This window comes from Oncorhynchus tshawytscha, linkage group LG10, assembly GCF_018296145.1.
Source record: "Oncorhynchus tshawytscha isolate Ot180627B linkage group LG10, Otsh_v2.0, whole genome shotgun sequence".
Taxonomy (NCBI): domain Eukaryota; kingdom Metazoa; phylum Chordata; class Actinopteri; order Salmoniformes; family Salmonidae; genus Oncorhynchus; species Oncorhynchus tshawytscha.
Window position 1 is genome coordinate 63,745,322 of NC_056438.1, and position 19,380 is coordinate 63,764,701.

Consider the following 19,380-nt stretch of genomic DNA (forward strand, 5'->3'; position numbering starts at 1 on the left):
CTTCTTTTTACAGTAGTTTGTTTTTTGTAATGACAGTATGTCTACAGTACCTTGTGTAAATTCAGCCTAAGTGACTAGCCAGTTGAATAGATAAGTATTCACACTCCTTGACTTCTTCCACCTTTCGTTACAGCCTGAATTTAAAATGGATTAAATTGAGATGTTTAGTCACTGGCCTACACACAATACTCCATAATGTCAAAGTGGAATTACATTTTTAGACATTTTTACAAATTATTTAAAAATGAAAAGATGAAATGTCTTGAGTCAAGAATTATTCAACCCCTTCGTTATGGCAAGCCTAAATAAGTTCAGGAGTAAACATTTGCTAAACAAGTCACGTAATAAATAGCATGGATCGTATAATGTTTAGCATGATTTTTGAATGACCCCAAACATACAATTATCTGTAAGCTTCCTCAGTCGAACAGTGAATTTCAAACACAGATTCAACCACAGAGACCAGGGAGGTTTTCCAATGCCATGCAAAGAAGGGCACCTATTGGTAGATGGGTGAAAATGTAAAAAATATATGGAGTAGAGCTAAGCACACACAAAATCCTAGAGTAAAACCTGGTTCTATCTGCTTTCCAACAGACACTGGGAAACAAATTCACTTTTCAACTTGACAATAACCTAAAACACAAGGCCAAATATACACTGGAGTTGCTTACTAAGATGACATTGAATGTTCCTGAGTGCCCTAGTTAAGGTTCTGAATTAAATCTGCATGTAAATCTATGACCAGACTTGAAAATGGCTGTCTAGCAATGATCAACAACCAACTTGCCAGAGTTTAAAGAATTTTTTAAAGAATAATGTGCAAATATTGTACAATCCAGGTGTGCAAAGCTCTTAGAAACATACCCAGAAAGACTCACAACTGTAATCACTGCCAAAGTTGAATCTAACATGTATTGACTCAGGGGGTTTAATACTATCTAATCAAGATATATTAGTGTTTTATTTTTCCAATTTGTTTTACAAATGTTCAAATTTTTCTTACACTACAACATTACAATATTTTTTGTAGATCGTTGACAAAAAATTACAATTCAAATCAATTCTAATCCAAAATGTCAAAAAAGTCAAGGGTTGTGAATACTTTCTGAAGGCGCTGTAACTTTGCTAAGTGTCACACCCTGACCTTAGAGATCCTTTTTATGTCTCTATTTGGTTTGGTCAGGGTGTGATTTGAGGTGGGTATTCTATATTCTATTATTTGTATTTCTATGTTTTGGCCGGGTAGGGTTCTCAATCAGGGACAGCTGTCTATCGTTGTCTCTGATTGAGAACCATACTTAGGTAGCCCTTTTTTCCACCTGTCTTTGTGGGAAGTTGACTTCTTTTTTTTTTTAGGGCACATAGCTTTTAGCGTCACTGTTTGTTTTTTGTAGCGTTTATTGTTTTGTTCGGAGTAATTTTTCTAATAAAAAGAAAATGTACACTCACCACGCTGCGCCTTGGTCCTCTTCTTTTAATGGCCGTGACACTAAGATGTTGATATTTTCAGTAGATCTTTTAACTGTTGCGTTGCTTTAGGGTTCACTGATGGTATACAGTGGGGCAAAAAAGTATTTATTCAGCCACCAATTGTGCAAGTTCTCCCACGTAAAAAGATGAGAGAGGCCTGTAATTTTCATCATAGGTACACTTCAACTATGACAGACAAAATGAGAGAAAGAAAATCCAGAAAAATCACATTGTAGGATTTTTTATGAATTTATTAGCAAATTATGGTGGAAAATAAGTATTTGGTCAATAACAAAAGTTTATCTCAATACTTTGTTATTTACACTTTGTTGGCAATGACAGAGGTCAAACGTTTTCTGTAAGTCTTCACAAGATTTTCACACACTGTTGCTGGTATTTTGGCCCATTCCTCCATGCAGATCTCCTCTAGAGCAGTGATGTTTTGGGGCTGTTGCTGGGCAACACGGACTTTCAACTCCATCCAAAGATTTTCTATGGGGTTGAGATCTGGAGACTGGCTAGGCCACTCCAGAACCTTGAAATGCTTCTTACGAAGCCACTCCTTCGTTGCCCGGGCGGTGTGTTTGGGATCATTGTCATGCTGAAAGACCCAGCCACGTTTCATCTTCAATGCCCTTGCTGATGGAAGGAGGTTTTCACTCAAAATCTCACGATACATGGCACCATTCAATCTTTCCTTTACACTGATCAGTCGTCCTGGTCCCTTTGCGGAAAAACAGCCCCAAAGCATGATGTTTCCACCCCATGCTTCACAGTAGGTATGGTGTTCTTTGGATGCAACTCAGCATTCTTTGTCCTCCAAAGTTTTTACCAAAAAGTTATATTTTGGTTTCATCTGACCATATGACATTCTCCCAATCGTCTTCTGGATCATCCAAATGCTCTCTAGTAAACTTCAGACGGGCCTGGACATGTACTGGCTTAAGCAGGGGGACACGTCTGGCACTGCAGGATTTGAGTCCCTGGCGGTGTAGTGTGTTACTGATGGTAGGCTTTGTTACTTTGGTCCCAGCTCTCTGCAGGTCATTCACTAGGCCCCCCCTGTGTGGTTCTGGGATTTTTGTTCACCGTTCTTGTGATCATTTTGACCCCACGGGGTGAGATCTTGCGTGGAGCCCCAGATAGAGGGAGATTATCAGTGGTCTTGTATGTCTTCCATTTCATAATAATTGCTCTCACAGTTGATTTTTTCAAACCAAGCTGCTTACCTATTGCAGATTCAGTCTTCCCAGCCTGGTGCAGGTCTACAATTTTGTTTCTGGTGTCCTTTGACAGCTCTTTGGTCTTGGCCATAGTGGAGTTTGGAGTGTGACTGTTTGATAACAAGTTCAAACAGGTGCCATTAATACAGGTAACGAGTGGAGGACAGAGGAGCCTCTTAAAGAAGAAGTTACAGGTCTATGAGAGCCAGAAATCTTGCTTGTTTGTAGGTGACCAACTACTTATTTTCCACCATAATTTGCAAATAAATTCATAAAAAATCCTACAATGTGATTTTCTGGATTTTTGCCACTCATTTTGTCTGTCATAGTTGAAGTGTACCTATGATGAAAATTACAGGCCTCTCTCATCTTGTTAAGTGGGAGAACGTGCACAATTGGTGGCTGACCTAATACTTTCTTGCCCCACTGTATGTACCTGATGGTACAAGGCACACCAACATATCCCAACAAGTAGTTTGACTCTTGGTTGTCCGAAAGGGGGAAAATTAATATCTAAATAAATACACAAACCCTATATGGATTCATATTTAAAATTTCAAGTAACAATCATGTCTAATTGTCAGATGTGATGCTAATGATTAATGAATTAAACATGGATCCATCAATTAGTCCCCACAGAGCAGACCTAGACCACTTCTGCATAAAGCAGCGTATAATGTAATTACACCGGAGCTATAATCAGCTGGTCGCATCAGGGGATAATGTTCTCTATCTGCCCCATAGAAATAGTATTCGAATATTAGACAAGAGTATCTTGTCAAAATATCGAAGCTTGTAAATGTTGTCTTTCTCTTCTGATTTAACTTTAGATATAACTTGATGGATCATTGTACTATCTTGGATGCTAGTGTGTAGTGTGAAAGTCAGAATTTGTCACCGGTGTATTTGATGCATTTTGTTCAGAAAATGTTTCACTTCTGATTCTCACTTCTGTTTTAAAGTTGGTGTTGAGGCTCAGTTTAGTTATTATTAGAACTTTAGTAGCAGTGATTTTATGTTGAGCAAGTTGTCTAAATTAATTGAGGTATTGAAATATTGAATGTAATCGTTGCATTGAAATACATTAAATAATGCGAAGCAGTTACATTATATTCACTAGTATTACCACTTATCTTAGAGAAGTGATATTTTTTTATTTTTCAATTTGATTAATCATCCATATAAATAATGCGAAGCAGTTATATTATATTCACTAGTATTACCACTTATCTTAGAGAAGTGATATTTTTTTATTTTTCAATTTGCTGAATCATCCCTATAGATCATCCATATATATATATATATATATATATATATATGGGGGACAATTTTTTAAATATTATATATATATATATATATATATATATATATTTAAAAATATATAATATTTAAAAAATAAACTCACTTAATTTTAGGATTTTCAAATATGCCAGCTCATGCCATCCGTCAGTAACTCACTCAAAATGACTCCAAAATTGTCCCCCCATCAACAATGATTAAACACACATGTGAGGGATTTTGTTCAAATTTAGTGCATCTTTCCACCATGATTCTTGCCCTGGTTTGGGGATGCAAATTCAGCCAGCATGGTTCTCTCTCTCTCTTTCCCTCTCCTCTCTCTCTGCGATCCCGCTCCTTCCCCTCTGGGACCTGAAGATTAATATTCCCGGGCCCAACAAGATAATTACTGATACCAATTAGACATGATTATGTGAATTTGATACACTTATTACTCTCGCTAATGAGAAGGACGTCTTACCCTAACAAGAGCGCCGCGGCGCTTGGTTTACTTTACACACAGCACACAGTATATTATATCTAGCTACTGTTATTGTTGTTAAACCTCAATCTGAATAATATATATTTTTTACGTCTCATAATTGTAAACAAAAGTCCTTGATGTGTTACAAGTAACATAATACATATTGTGACTTTTACCAAAACAAAGTGTTTGACTGCTACCTTTTCAGAGCAGTCTTTGCTATCAGTAGATTAAGTTATATATATAAAACTGATGCTCAATTATTGCTTCTAGTCTAGTCTATCATATCTTGGAGAATACCCAGCAGAAATGATAATATAGTTGATAACTCCCTTTTTGTTTTTACTACAACCTCAGGAGTAAAGCATCTTGTTACATTTCAGAGATGACTCATCCACTCTATTGTCTCTAGTTGGGCTTAATGTGTGGTAACAAATGCTCATGGGTAACTTTATAGTAGGTATGTATTCTCTATTCTCTATTGCAGCTCTGACAATAAAAACCCATACTTAAATACCATGTATATCATTTGACTCAGAATCAACCATGAATGACTTTAGTTACATTTGATTGTGATTTTGTACAGGGAATGGTGGATAAATAAAGTTTTGGTTAAAATAAAATAATTATCATAGACTAATTTCAATGGATGAAAATACATATATATTCTTATATTAGCACACTGTACTAGAAGAAGTCAAGTCAGTATCTGTTCTGTTGTGTGGCTGTCCAGACAGGAACAGGAGGGAAGGACCCCACACAGTGCTGCCTAGCCCATGAATTAGTAAATGGAGGCAGGCAGACAGGCAAAGAGATGTCCGTGGTTTGCCTGATTGGAAGTCGGGGAGAGAGAGGGGGCCTGCCGCCTGCCGACGGCGGGAGAGATGGATGTGGCAGTCAAAAGGATGAGGCGAGATAATTAGCGATCAGAGTGTATCTTGTTAATTAAGGGCTAATTAGAGACAGGCGGAGGGAGAGGGGGAGATGGGGGAAGGCAGGGAAGGGATGGAGGGTTTACACATGTAACACAGAGAGATGAACACAAGAAAGGGGCCGGCAGCATTGTGCAACTTTACTATAATGTCTGTTCTCGTACAGATAAAAAAAAGAAAAACAGAAAGAGAACTGCAAAACTTGTTATTAACAAATATGGCTTGTTTGATGCAACATACAATTGGATTTGCAAAAGAGATTGTAACCTCAGTGAAATGCACTTTGTACAGGTGCATGAGATGATGATGCATTACACCCCCTCTCTCTCCCTTTCTTTCTTTCTCTCCCTCTCTCTCTCTCTCTCTCTCTCTCTCCAGGTGCGCCCCACTCTAACAGTAGTACGTCCCTCCAGTCAGAGCATTCGGTCGGCGGGGGAAATCTGGTGGGCTTTGGGGGCAGTAAAGACGGCATGCACCAACGCTCCTTCTCTGTGTCCAGCGCTGACCAATGGAACGAGGCTGTCATCAACACCAGTGCAAGCACCGGGACCGGTGAGACTGACGACCACACCTCCCATGTCCTCTTCCTTATCCCTACACCTTTTCTTCTTCCTCCTTTTTTACTCCATCTTCCCTGCTCCTTCTTCCACAACTCCACTCCCACTATTTACTCAATGAAGTCTCAGCCACTCGATGTCATTGAAATAGATGTAGCGAGATGGTGACACACGACACCATGAACAGTAGACAGCGTCCAGAACAGACCTGGTACAGTCATATCAGTGGAGGTGCAATAGCCGTTCGTATTCATTACGGCACACTGTAGCAAAACCTTTTGCAGAGGAAAACAAGTGTTTCTTTTTGGAAAAGTTCAGGTAGTCCCTCCTTTTTTCAGTCCGTTTTCTTCCATTTGGTGCCTAATGAATAGGACCCTGTTATTGGTGAAGAGGTGGAATAGAACAAAGATCGTTTTCATAATGAGGTAATCAGGCTTTTGATCGCTGTGACCTTTTCGCCTACTGTTATCTTACAGAAGCGAAAGATGATGGTGGAGAGGAAGTGAGTGAAGGTTATTTGCCATCCCAGCACCCTAACTCCGCTTCCCTCCCACCCCATCACAGAGCCTTGCCAGCGCACTTGAGTGAAGTAAAATAATACATTTGCTGTGCGTGTTGGCTCCTCTCCCCCCTCACTCTCTCCGCAATAGGAAAATTAATGCTTTTCGGGGGTACCATTCATCACCAGTTATTTCCCCTCTCTTTGTGGTTGGCAGTAAAAAAGCACTTAAATGCACATCAACAGAATAACAGTCATTTCCATGCATGTTTGCACTCTGCTAGTTCTCATTAGCACTGTGGCGGCGGCGGCCCCCTCCCCATCGGCTCCCAGGGGCCCCGGCAGTTTAAAGAGCGCTCTTTTCGAGCACTGCTGGAGTCCAACGCTGTGCCGTGCGCACAGCCTCATGGTTCCACAGACAAGCCCCGTCTCTCATTTGCAACTGCCAAACGATCAATTCTGCCTGGACGCAGGCAGGCACTTCTATCATAACCCCCTACCCCTCTACTCTCCCATCAGCAGCACGCCCAAAGCAGAATTACTTAGAGGAGAGAGTGTGGTGGGGTCCTCTCAAATAATTGTGTGTGTGTGTGCGTGTGTACCTGTATACAGGCTTGTGTGTTTATGTTTTCACATTTGTGTGTACTCTAGGCTACATGTCTTATATATGTTGTTCAGGAGTGAGCCATGTGTGTGTGGTCAATGTATGTGTGTGTGTATTCCAAATCACTGTGCTGTCATCCCACTCTACCGATACGCTACTTACTAAACAGCGAGCTAAAATCTATTTCCTTGTTTGGTAAACTGAGAAGACTTGACTTCATATTAGCATAGCTCATTAGCCACCATCCTTTCTTCTCCTCGACCAGATTTTAAATTCCCTCCATTACTCAGTTTTCTTCAATTATATCCATGGTTCTCTTTAAGGTAACCACAAATGTCAAATGGTAAATATGTTACTTTGTTCCGTTCTTGCATTACCAATATTGTATACTGACACTACATTTGGGCGATTCAGAAGGGCTTTATCATTTGAAAACAAGTAGACTTCAATGTGTTCTTTGAGTATTGCATTCCTTGATATGCCTCCCTGCCCTACAAATAGTGAATCTCAATTAAAATGTACAGCAGAATACTCATTCAATGTGATATGTGACTGCAGTGTTTTGAAGGCAACAACATAACAGTTGATTGAATTGTGACCTCTTTATCTTTCATTCTAATGGTACCTTCAATAATCAATAGGAGGAAGGTCCACCGTTCATTCAGAATGTTTTACCATTTGAATAGACGTCAACCCAGCCCCAATCACTCCATTATCCTTCGTCAAGGTTGCAGGTTAACATAAAACATGGTTCTTCTTAGAAGAAAAATACAAAAAAATAGCAGATTGATGATATGCTGAAGAATAAAATGCATCTTAGTCCAGGTAACCATTTCCATATTATTTAAAGAATGTCCTCATTTGTAAACCTATTGAGGGAGATGCAGGGGGAGCTAGCTACATCTCTTGAATATTGAATGTAGCCTTTTGATTAAATCTCAGCCCCATTTTGTCTATTGCTTCGCAGGCCACTCTTAATCTGGGCCCACACAAGAAGCTGTGTTTAGAAACGGTCTTTCCTTTAGATACTTCATCCTTTACACCTGAATTAAAAACAGACTTGACAGGCACCTAAGCACTGTGACATTTTTACAAATGGCAATATAACTCCGTCAATGCCAAAGTGAATGACCCCCAGTTAAAGTTTTGTTGTAGTATGCAGTATCCTGCTTACTGGGGAGCAGACAAACATTTTGACCAAGTCTGAGGGTTTGAAAAGTTTTTTTGAATAGTATATATACAGGTCACTGCCAAAATAAAGGAAATACCAACATAGTGTTTTAGTAGGGTGTTGGGCCACCACATGCCTGAACAGCTTCAATGCACCTTGGCATAGATTCTACAAGTGTCTGGAACTGTATTGGAGGGATGACAAATTTCATCATTTGGTGTTTTGATGATAGTGGTGGAAAATGCTTTCTCAAACGCCGCTCCAGAATCGCAGGTTGACGTTTATTGTCATAAGTCTTCTCCTGGAGGCAGAACTGAGCGATTTCCCCTTAGATAGGCCAGCTGCAATTGCTATATTGTAAAAATTCATGAAAACAAACATTTGCTTAGGGTTAGGCTTTAGGGTTAGCAGTCAGGTTAAGGTTAGGTTGACTTTGTGGCCGTGGCAGCTAATGACCACTGCAGAGCTGCCTCCAGAACAAGATTCTTGACAAAAAACTCCAACCTGCTCCAGAATCTCCAATAAGTGTTCAATTATTGTTGAGATCTGGCGACTGAGACGGACATGGTTTACATAATTTTCATGCTCATCAAACCATTCAGTGACCACTTGTGCCCTGTCGATGGGGGCATTGTCATCCTATGGGGGCATAGCCAAAATAATGGCCTGCCCAGCATTTTTATACATGACCCTAAGCATGATTGCTTAATTAACTCAGGAACCACACCTGTGTGGAAGCACCTGCTTTCAATATACTGTGTCCCTCATTTACTGAAGTGTTTCCATTATTCTGGCAGTTACCTGTAGGTATATACACCATCAGAGTATGTTTCTCCAGTGAAGGTATTTCATCACAGAGGCAGTGAGTGAAGGCAGGACCAGCCTGTTCTGTACCTCAGGGTGTTCTGCTGTATTGCTGGAACTCTACTCTGCTCTGCCCTCCCGTCGCGTACTGGAGAGCGTGGTACATGGGGAGTTTGATTTCCACGCCGGGTCCGTAATGAAGTTTGACATTTAGTTTGGAGAGAGCAGCAGAGCGTGATCAGGCCTTGATTAGTGCACTCTAATTGAGGATAATAAGGGGGAGACGGTGATTGTTTCTAATTTTTGCCATTAATTGCAGCCGATGCCGTTGATTGAGGACAGGCAGTGAGCTGCTGCCGTGTCAAGTGGCCTAGCCGGCGAAATCACAGTGCTCCCATACCCAGAGCCTCTTGAATTACGCATTTAGAAATTAAATGAAAAACTCTCTCTCTCATTCTGTCTCTGTGTCTCTCTCTCTCTCATTCTCATTGTGAGAAGGCTGCCGGTTTGCGGCAGGGCCAGAAAGCTGTTAGCAGTTCGGTGCTGCAATGGATAGCGAGCTATTAGCTCCCTTTGTCTCGCGCACAGTCTTCATCATGCAGCATGTTTAAACGGTAATTTCCCCGGTGGGAGTGTAATACACTGTAATCACAGGTTAGCCCTGATACCTATTCCACAGGACCTGCATGCCCAGGAGAAGAGGCTGGGAGAGGCTATATGGCACTCAGCTGAGAGGAGAGAGAGACTCCTGATCCTCAACATGCTTCATTCCCGCCCCTCGCTACCTCGCTCTCGCTCTCTCGCTCCCGACAGCACCTCATAACCAGTAGCTAATAATGCCAATGTGAACTCGCTGAGTGGCTCACAACTGTAAGATACAGTGCCTCCATTTTAACCAGAGAGCCAGTTGGTGGCATCTACTCCTAGGTTTTATTATGGGAAATCTCATGCGATCCATCAGATATTGATAGCTTTGAATTGAGGTGCACTTCAGATGAGTCAACACTAGATTATGTTGGATGACTAGTGCACTGCCAGGGACTCTCTGACATTGTTGCTCAATGATGTGTATGCATGGTTTAACAGACTCTTATCAGTGAGTAATAGATATACATTGAGTGTACAAAACATTAGGAACACCTGCTCTTTCCATGATAAATCAAATCAAATTGTATTTGTCATATGCACTGAATACAACAGGTGTAGAACTTGAAATGCTTACTTACAAGCCTTTAACCAACAATGCAGTTCAAGAAATAGAGTTAAGAAAATATTTACTAAATAAACTAAAGTAAAAAATAATATAAAATAAAAAGTAACACAATAAAATAACAATAATGAGGCTATAGAAAGGGGGTACCGGTACCGAGTCAATGTGCGGGGATAAAGGTTAGTCGAGGTAATTTGTACATGTAGGTAGTGTTAAAGTGATTATGCATAGATAATAAACAGCGAGTAGCAGCAGTGTAAAAACAAAGGGTGGAGTGTCAATGTAAATAGTCCGGGTGTCCATTTGATGAATTGTTCAGCAGTCTTATGCCTTGGAGTAGAAGCTGTTAAGGAGCCTTTTGGACTTGGCGCTTCGGTACCGCTTGCCATGCGGTAGCAGAGATAACATTCTATGACTTGGGTGACTGGAGTCTTTGACAATTTTTTGGCCTTCGTCTGACACCGTATATAGGTCCTGGATGGCAGAAGGCTTGGCCACAGTGATGTACTGGGCAGTACGCACTACCCTCTGTAGCACCTTACAGTCGGATGCCGAGCAGTTGCCATACCAGGCGGTGATGAAACTGGTCAGGATGCTCTCGATGGTGCAGCTGTTGAACTTTTTGAGAATCTGGCTACCCATGCCAAATCTTTTCAGTCTGCTGATGTGGAAAAGGCGTTGTCGTGCCCTCTTCACGAATGTCTGGTGTGTTTGGACCATGTTAGTTTGTTGGTGATGTGGACACCAAGGAACTTTAATCTCTCGACCCGCTCCACTACAGCCCCATCGATGTGAATGGGGGCGTGTTCGGACCTCCTTTTCCTGTAGTCCACAATCAGCTCTTTTGTCTTGCTCACGTTGAGTGATAGATTGTTGTCCTGGCACCACACTGCCAGGTCTCTGACCTCCTACCTTTAGGCTGTCTAATCATTGTCAGTGATCAGGCCTACCACTGTTGTGTCATCAGTAAACTTAATGATGGTGTTGGAGTCGTGCTTGGCCACGCATTCGTGGGTAAACAGGGAGTACAGGAGGGGACTAAGCACGCACCCCTGAGGGGCCCCCATGTTGAGGATCAGCGTGGCAGATGTGTTGTTGCCTACCCTTACCACCTGGGGGCGGCCCATCAGGAAGTCCAGGACACAGTTGCAGAGGGAGGTGTTTAGTCCCAGGGTCCTTAGCTTAGGGATGAGCTTTGTGGGCACTATGGTGTTGAACGCTGAGCTGTAGTCAATGAACAGCATTCGCACATAGGTGTTCCTTTTCTCCAGGTGAAAGATATGATCCCTTATTGCTGTCACTTGTTAAATCCACTTCAATCAGTGTCAATGAAGGGGAGGAGACCGGTTAAAGAAGGATTTTTTTGAGGCATGGATTGTGTATGTGTGTCATTCAGCGGGTGAAAGAGAAAGCCAAAATATGGTATTAGGTGCCTGGTACACCAGTTTGAGTGTGTCAAGAACTGTTACACTGCTGGATTTTTCACACTCAAACGTTTCCGTGTATATCAAGAATGGTCCACCACCCAAAGGACATCCAGTCAACTTGACACAACAGTGGGAAGCATTGGAGTCAACATGGGTCAGCATCACTGTGGAATGCTTTCGACACCTTGTAGAGTCCACGCCCTGGCAAAAGATGTTCTGAGGGCAACCGGGGGTGCAACACAATGTTAGGAAGATGTTCCTAATGTTTTGTACACTCAGTATATACACTATATATACAAAAGTATGTGGACCCTTTAAATTAGTGGATCCGGCTATTTCAGCCACACCTGTCAGCAACAGGTGTGGCTGAAACAGCCGGATCCACATATTTAAAGGGTTTAAAGGGTTTAAAATCGAGCACACAGCCATGCAATCTCCGTAGCCAACATGGGCAGTAGAATGGCCTTATTGAGGAGCTCAGTGACTTTCAACATGGCACCGTAAATAGGATGACACCTTTCCAACAAGTCAGTTCGTCAAATTTCTGCCCTGCCAGAGCTGCCCCGGTCAACTGGTAATGTCTAGGAGCAACAACGGCTCAGCCGCAAAGTAGTAAGCAACACAAGCTCACAGAATGGGACCACCGAGTGCTGAAGAGTGTAAAAATCGACTGTCCTCTGTTGTAGCACTCACTACTGAGTTCCAAACTATCTCTGGAATCAATGTCGGCACAATAACTGTTCGTTGGGAGCTTCATGAAATTGGTTTCCGCAGCCAAGCAACCGCACGCAAGACTAAGATCACCATGCGCAATGCCAAGTGTCGGCTGGTGTGGTGTAAAGCTCACCAAAATTGGACTCTTGAGTAGTGGAAATGCTTTCTTTGGAGTGATGAATCACGCTTCACCATCTGGCAGTCCGATGGACGAATCTGGTGGATGCCAGGAGAACGCTACCTGCCCCAATACATAGTGCCAATTGTAAAGTTTGGCGGAGGAGGAATAATGGTCTGGGACTGCTTTTTATGGTTCGGGCTAGGCCCCTTAGTTCCAGTAAGGTAGCAAGGTCCGTAGCGAGGGCCATACAGAAATGGTTTGTCAAGATCGGTGTAGTAGAACTTGACTGGCCTGCACAGAGCCCTGACCTCAACCCCATTGAACACCTTTGAGATGAATTGGAACGCAGACTGTGAGCCAGGCCTAATCGCCCAACATCAGTGCCTGACCTCACTAATGCTCTTGTGGCTGAATGGAAGCAGGTCCCCACAGCAATATTCCAACATCTAGTGGAAAGCCTTCCCAGAAGAGTGGAGGCTGTTATAGCAGCAAAGGGGGGACCAACTCCTTATTAATGGCCATGATTTTTAATGAGTTGTTCAACGAGCAGGTGTCCACATACTTTTGGTTATGTAGTGTATCTACACACAATTGCCAAATGGTGTTATATTATTTTGTAATGCTACTGCATGACTCCAATGGTAAGGAGTTACTTTAGCTTCACTATAGATGTAGAAGTGGTTTATTCACAATGTTCATTCCACTTTGACAGTTACCATCTTTCACCTACTCAATCAGTGTTAGAAAAGAAATAGCAATGACAAGTCTGAGCCACAGAAAAAGAACAAAGAAGGTACAATATGTCTTCTCTTCACACTAGTCTCATTAATTAGCCACCAAGCGGAAGCAAACTGATAGAAACATGGAGGGACTAGCTGAACATGTCCAACAAGAAACCTTCATATTCATTTTCTGTTGCAGAACGTCTTGCTACGGTGTGCCCTAATGTCTACGACCCATGTTTTGGGTGCAGGCGGAGCAGAGGATCATGGGTCATGTTCCACAACATTAGGGGCAGAAAATTGATAATTAGAAGTGTTTATGACACGACATGCCCCCAAAGGGGAGCCCTCCACTCTCACCTCAAGCCACATTAAACAAATGCTGCCTGTCATCGTCGAGAGGGGGACAAGGTTGGAGGGTTCGGGACCCCTCTCCGTTCCCTTCTCCTCCGCTCCGAGCTGTCATACAGAGCTGTGCTGGCGGGACAGACACTGGGGTAGAGGTAAAGAGGGGGGTAGAAGGGGAGGGGAGAAGGTACTCTGTGGGCCCCTTTGCCCCCAGCTGTCTGCACCCAGCTAATGACTGGTCTCGGGGGCTTTTGTGGGAGAAGCAGGGAAATTGAAACAGACGCCCCGACACGCCACGCCACGGCTACATGTGTGGCTCTGCCTCTGTGCTGCCATTCAAAACCAACCGGTGAGGAGAGGAGAGAAGGAGGAAGGGAACTGGGGTTCTGGTAGGCTGGCCAGTACTAAGCATCACAAATTCACTATATGCTTATTGATCTTGAGGCGTCCATTAAGTTTCTATAATCAATAGCCTTTTTTTTGTATCTCCTATATAAATTTGTCCACATTTGACTGTTAATAGCTAGGTTTGCATCCATTTTGACAACAATTTGCAAGCGAATATTCAAAAATCTGGAGAAAGAAAACATATGCAAATGTTTACCACCAGTGGTGTTTCCATCAAACTTACTTGTTGCTGATAAAAGCTGTGTGTGATGATGTAGTGGACATAAAGCACTTGTACACTTAGGTTTCCATGTACTGAATAACAAAACAAGCTAATGTGTTTCCATCGTATTTTCAACTCTACCGATAGTTTTGTCACAAAATCTGATGCGATAGATGGCATACTTGCCCAATCTCATCTTGGTGCATGCTCTCTAGACAACCGTTTGCTGATAAAGTGGACAGGGTAGATTATATGATGACATATGGATAAGCGCAATATCATATATATATTTGATAATTGGCAGCCAAGCATTTAAATAATACCCTTGATATTTTTGGGAAAATTGCTTGAAGCTCATCACCATGCACTTAACCACCATAAGTTAAGTTTTCATCTGCCTATAAACTCAGCATGTTTTTCCACGTCGTGGTGGTAGTAGAACGTAACATATCATTGCGTGACTCCAAGTTTACTTTGACATGATGGTTATTATGTACATTTTTACGCATAAATGCATTTCCACTGGAATTGTCACAATCTATTTTACAGACTAAAAAATGATCACCCAGTCTAGCGTATTTTGTTTTTAATCGACATTGGGACATTTTACTGACAAATTTGCGGTTTCAATGTCGTGAGTTTTTTTTATGCGTCAGGTTATTCATCCACATGAAATGGTTAGATGAAAACCTGGTTATTCATGTGAAATAAGATAAACATATGCATTCCACTACGAGTGTACAAAATATGTATGGTTCCTCTTAAAAATCTAAATTAAAATGTTGTTCTGATAAATCCAACAGCATTTATACATACCGCATTAACAGATGTACTGGCTGTATTGAGTGAGACCCTTGATGTATCTTACTCAGTGACATCAAAAAGAATCCCAACGAATGTATGCCTATAGTGTGTTGGCTCCTATATTTTTATGCCCACGCTCCAACCAGGCTGCCTGGGGCCTTTAAAGAGCTCCAGTCTCCTCCACTTAAGCATCCTCCACCTCCTGCTGAGCCCATCCCACATCCCACTCCTCCCTCCAACATAGCCCCATCTCCCGTAAGGTAATGACCAAATTAGGCCTAACAACTGATGTTGTACACTTGTGGCTAATGGCACAGCCAGCGACAGTGGCGGCATTAGAGTATGTGCAACGACAACGGCAATATTCCCTGATACGAGCCCCCTTTCTTCTTGTCCTACCGCCCTCCGCTCCTGGTGCCTGGGGCTGGGACGGTGCGGAGGGAGAGGAAAATGAATGGAGTTTGCCACACTACAATGAACTTTTGATGGGAGACAATGGAGGAGGCTGCCTGCTCTCCACACGGGGTGGCAGAAGGAGAGCAATATGGGGCCCATGGACTGGCCATCGCTGCCTCTCCTCGGCCCCCAAGGCTCCTGGGCCCCCATCTCTCCTCTCCCCAGATTCATAATGGCATCCTGAGGGGGAGAGGGAAAGTGATGTAAAATGTCAGGAAACCAGAAAGATGGCAAGTTGACCCCCCCTCCCGTACCCACTCCTCCATATTTTCAGCCCCCTATCTCCTCTTTGCCCAACTGTGGTGCAGGTTAAATATCACATTTATAAAATCACTTAGGCAACCAGAAACAAAGCCAGCTCTTAGGCCCTTGTCACTCACTGACAGTCGTCTAGAGCGCTTGGCCTGAGGCTAACCTAACTAACCATTTGTTAGCTGAGCTGCCCCCATACCTGTCTGTTCTTCCTTCGTCCGCTCTAAAGCCACAGCAGTACAGATACTTTTGGACCGCTAGTATCTCAGTTTTGGGATGGCATCTTTTTTATTGCGATTACTTTGCATTCATTTAGTTGATATCAGGGTATGAATTACCACTGTATGGTGTTTTTATAATATGGTACATAATCACTAGTCAATATCTCATGATTCATATCCTTCTGTCTTTCCCTTCTAAACTTGCAAATGTAGTATGTTTCTGTATGTGTTTACACAGTATTTAACATCTTGTACATAGCATGTCAAAAAGTACAGTTGATCGTGATATCTTTTACTGATCAGTGTTTCTCTCTTTCTCCAGCCAACGGGATGGCCGAGCCCCTGACCTGCAGCTCTGGGGTGGGCAGTGCCACCAGTCCCAAGCAGGAGCCTCCCCCCTCGCCTCACTCCAACCGCAAGAGACACAGACGGAAAAAGAGCACAGGCATCACCAAGCCAGACGGACCATCTACAGGCAACGAAGGTAAGCCAGGAGTTAACACAGGAGTTATAGAAGACGCTCCTTCTGCAAACTCATCAAAACAGTCTGCAACAATGCATAAACATTTAAAACAGTCTGAAATGGCAACATATGCTGAAACTGCAACAAAAACAACCAAGTGCAAACGTAGTAAATCTGGTTAGTGTACTGGAGTCCAGTGCAAGTCCAGGTATAGCCTCCCTTATTCTCCCCATCTAGCCATAGTGTGAAGAACCAACCGCCCTGAGCTCCAGAAGCTGTGGATCTCCTCTTCTCCACTTCTCCACTCTCTCCACTCTTCTCCGCAATGGAGTGGCAGCTAACCCTCTGCTCAATTAATAATGATTCTCCAGACTGATGATGAATGGACAGCTCTAATTGGATGGCATTGTGAAACACAGACTCCTGTCTCTAAGGCCATAAAACTGATGTCACTGGAGCCAGAGATGATCAATCAACATGATTGATACGCTGCATATCGACAGCATTGGCACTGACGCCTCCTTAATGACCCTTAGTATTTATAATCATTACACTTTTACCATGGTGTTGCTAACAGACCTCCTAGTTTGAATGAGACTGCCTTCTAAGTTGAATGAGACCACTGACCACATCGTTTCAAGCATAGATCACAAGCACCGGTGGTAAGTGTTGTTGTTGATATGTTGGTACACTAGTTTCAATTTCAAAGGTATGTGAGTGTGTTTATTATGTTTCTCTATCTGGTCTCTTTCAGCCAACTTGAATAATTCTTACCCCTGTTTTCCACAGGAGTATTGATTTGACAGTATATAACATGTAAGCTGTATTCACATCACCATGATTGTGCCCTCATTTGTTCCTAAGTACGTTTGCCCATAATGCCCTATGCTGAATCTAATTCTCTCATGCATTCCAAGAAAGAATTTAGACCTTAATGGACCAGCACTGTCAGAATCACTCCAATAACGGTCTTAGGGGCTTGAATGAGTGATGGCTAACATTAGGGGGCTGGGTGGATTCCCTCCGCCACATTGCATTGAGGGCAATATGAGTGGACATTAGCCCATCTCAACGTCACTCTCAACCTTTTGTTCTGTCCCATATAGCTTGAAATCAATAATTAGTCCACATGTCCACAATAAAATGACTAACTTTCTGCTCTAGTTTTGGATAAGTGATCGTGTGGTGTCAATGGAAGTGAATGGAAGTCAGCGTGTGGTGGTGTCAATGGAAGTGAATGGAAGTCAGCATGTGGTGGTGTCAATGGAAGTGAATGGAAGTCAACATGTGGTGTCAATGGATGTGAATGGAAGACAGCATGTAGTGGTGTTGATCAAATAGAATGGAAGTCAGCATGTGGTGTCAATGGAAACGTGTGGATTCAGAAAGTTTTACTCTTTGTTTTAATATACAGTCATGGCCAAAAGTTTTGAGAATGACACAAATATTACCGTAATTTTCAAAGTCTGCTGCCTCAGTTTGTTTGATGGCAATTTGCATGTACTCCATGTTATGAAGAGTGATCAGATTGAAATTGCAGCTTCAAAAGGAGGGTGGTGCATTTGTTCTTCCTCTGTCAATCATGTCCTGTGTCTCTTTGGCATGCAAATATGAACTGATAAAATAATTTCTCCGTAAACAATATCAATTCCATCATGAAATGTAATTAACTATAACTAATGATGTATAGAGCTCTCCACTGTAAAGAGTTTATGTCATCTTATCATTGATGAGAATGTTCTCAGATGACAATACAAAATTGAACTGAAATACATCATATTCATTAAATCATAACTTGATTACCACCGCGTATGTTCAATTGTTCAGATTACTGGAATATAGTTCATTTCCCCTAAATATTTACTCTGCGCCTACTGATGTTCCCTTTGAAGAATGTCTCTGGATGTTAACCAAGGGTTTTCTGCAAATGTAACCTCAGTCAGGGCTAGGAGAGAAATCACTTCTGGGTGAAGAAGAGTTCAAAGTTTATGACTGTCACAAACCGACCCCCAGGCCAACGAAAACCCAAATCACACATTTTAGAAGCTCATGACACCTCTGATGTGTAGACTCTCCACTGTAGAGTTTATGTCATCTTATCATTGATGAGAATGTCTCAGATGACAACCGAACTGACATCATATTCATTAAGTACCACCGCATATGTTCAATTGTTCAGATTACTGGAATATAGTTCATTTCCCCCCACCTACTGATGTTCCCAGAATCTCTATGTTAACCAAGGGTTTTGCAAATGTAACCTCAGTAGGGTAGAGAGAGAAATAGGGGGGAAGAGGTATTTATGACTGTCACAAACCGACCCCCCAGGCCAACGTCATGACACCTGCAAGGAGACACGTGCCGTCATCATTGCTTTGCACAAAAAGGGCTTCACAGGCAAGGAAATTGCTGCCAGTAAGATTGCACCTAAATCAACAATTTATGGGATCATCAAGAATTTCAAGGAGAGCGGTTCAATTGTTGTGAAGAAGGCTTCAGGGCGCCCAAGAAAGTCCAGCAAGCACCAGGACCGTCTCCTAAAGTTGATTCAGCTGCGGGATCGGGGCACCACCAGTATAGAGCTTGCTCAGGAATGGCAGCAGGCAGGTGTGAGTGCATCTGCACGCACAGTGAGGCGAAGACTTTTGTAGGATGGCCTGGGGTCAAGAAGGGCAGCAAAGAAGCCTCTTCTCTCCAGGAAAAACATCAGGGACAGACTGATATTCTACAAAAGGTACAGGGATTGGACTACTGAGACCTGGGGTAAAGTCATTTTCTCTGATGAATCCCCTTTCCAATTGTTTGGGGCATCTGGAAAAAAGCTTGTCCGGAGAAGACAAGGTGAGCACTACCAACAGTCCTGTGTCATGCCAACAGTAAAGCATCCTGAGACCATTCATGTGTGGGGTTGCTTCTCAGCCAAGGGAGTGGGCTCACTCACAATTTTGCCTAAGAACACAGCCATGAATAAAGAATGATACCAACACATCCTCCGAGAGCAACTTCT

The 19,380-nt window shown here is 42.5% G+C and overlaps 1 protein-coding gene across 3 annotated transcripts in view; it reads left to right on the plus strand.

Moving 5' to 3' along the window:
* LOC112260627 (arf-GAP with GTPase, ANK repeat and PH domain-containing protein 3) overlaps positions 1 to 19,380 on the plus strand; it is a 276,883-nt gene that overhangs the window by 215,540 nt on the left and 41,963 nt on the right. For all 3 annotated transcript variants that reach the window (XR_006084347.1, XM_024435894.2, XM_024435893.2), the window contains exons 12-13: positions 5,769 to 5,942; positions 16,233 to 16,394. Coding sequence is in view for 2 of the 3 variants with exons in the window: in XM_024435894.2 (XP_024291662.1) it covers positions 5,769 to 5,942; positions 16,233 to 16,394 (336 nt within the window). In the remaining variant the exon portion in view is untranslated. The remainder of the gene's footprint in view (positions 1 to 5,768; positions 5,943 to 16,232; positions 16,395 to 19,380) is intronic.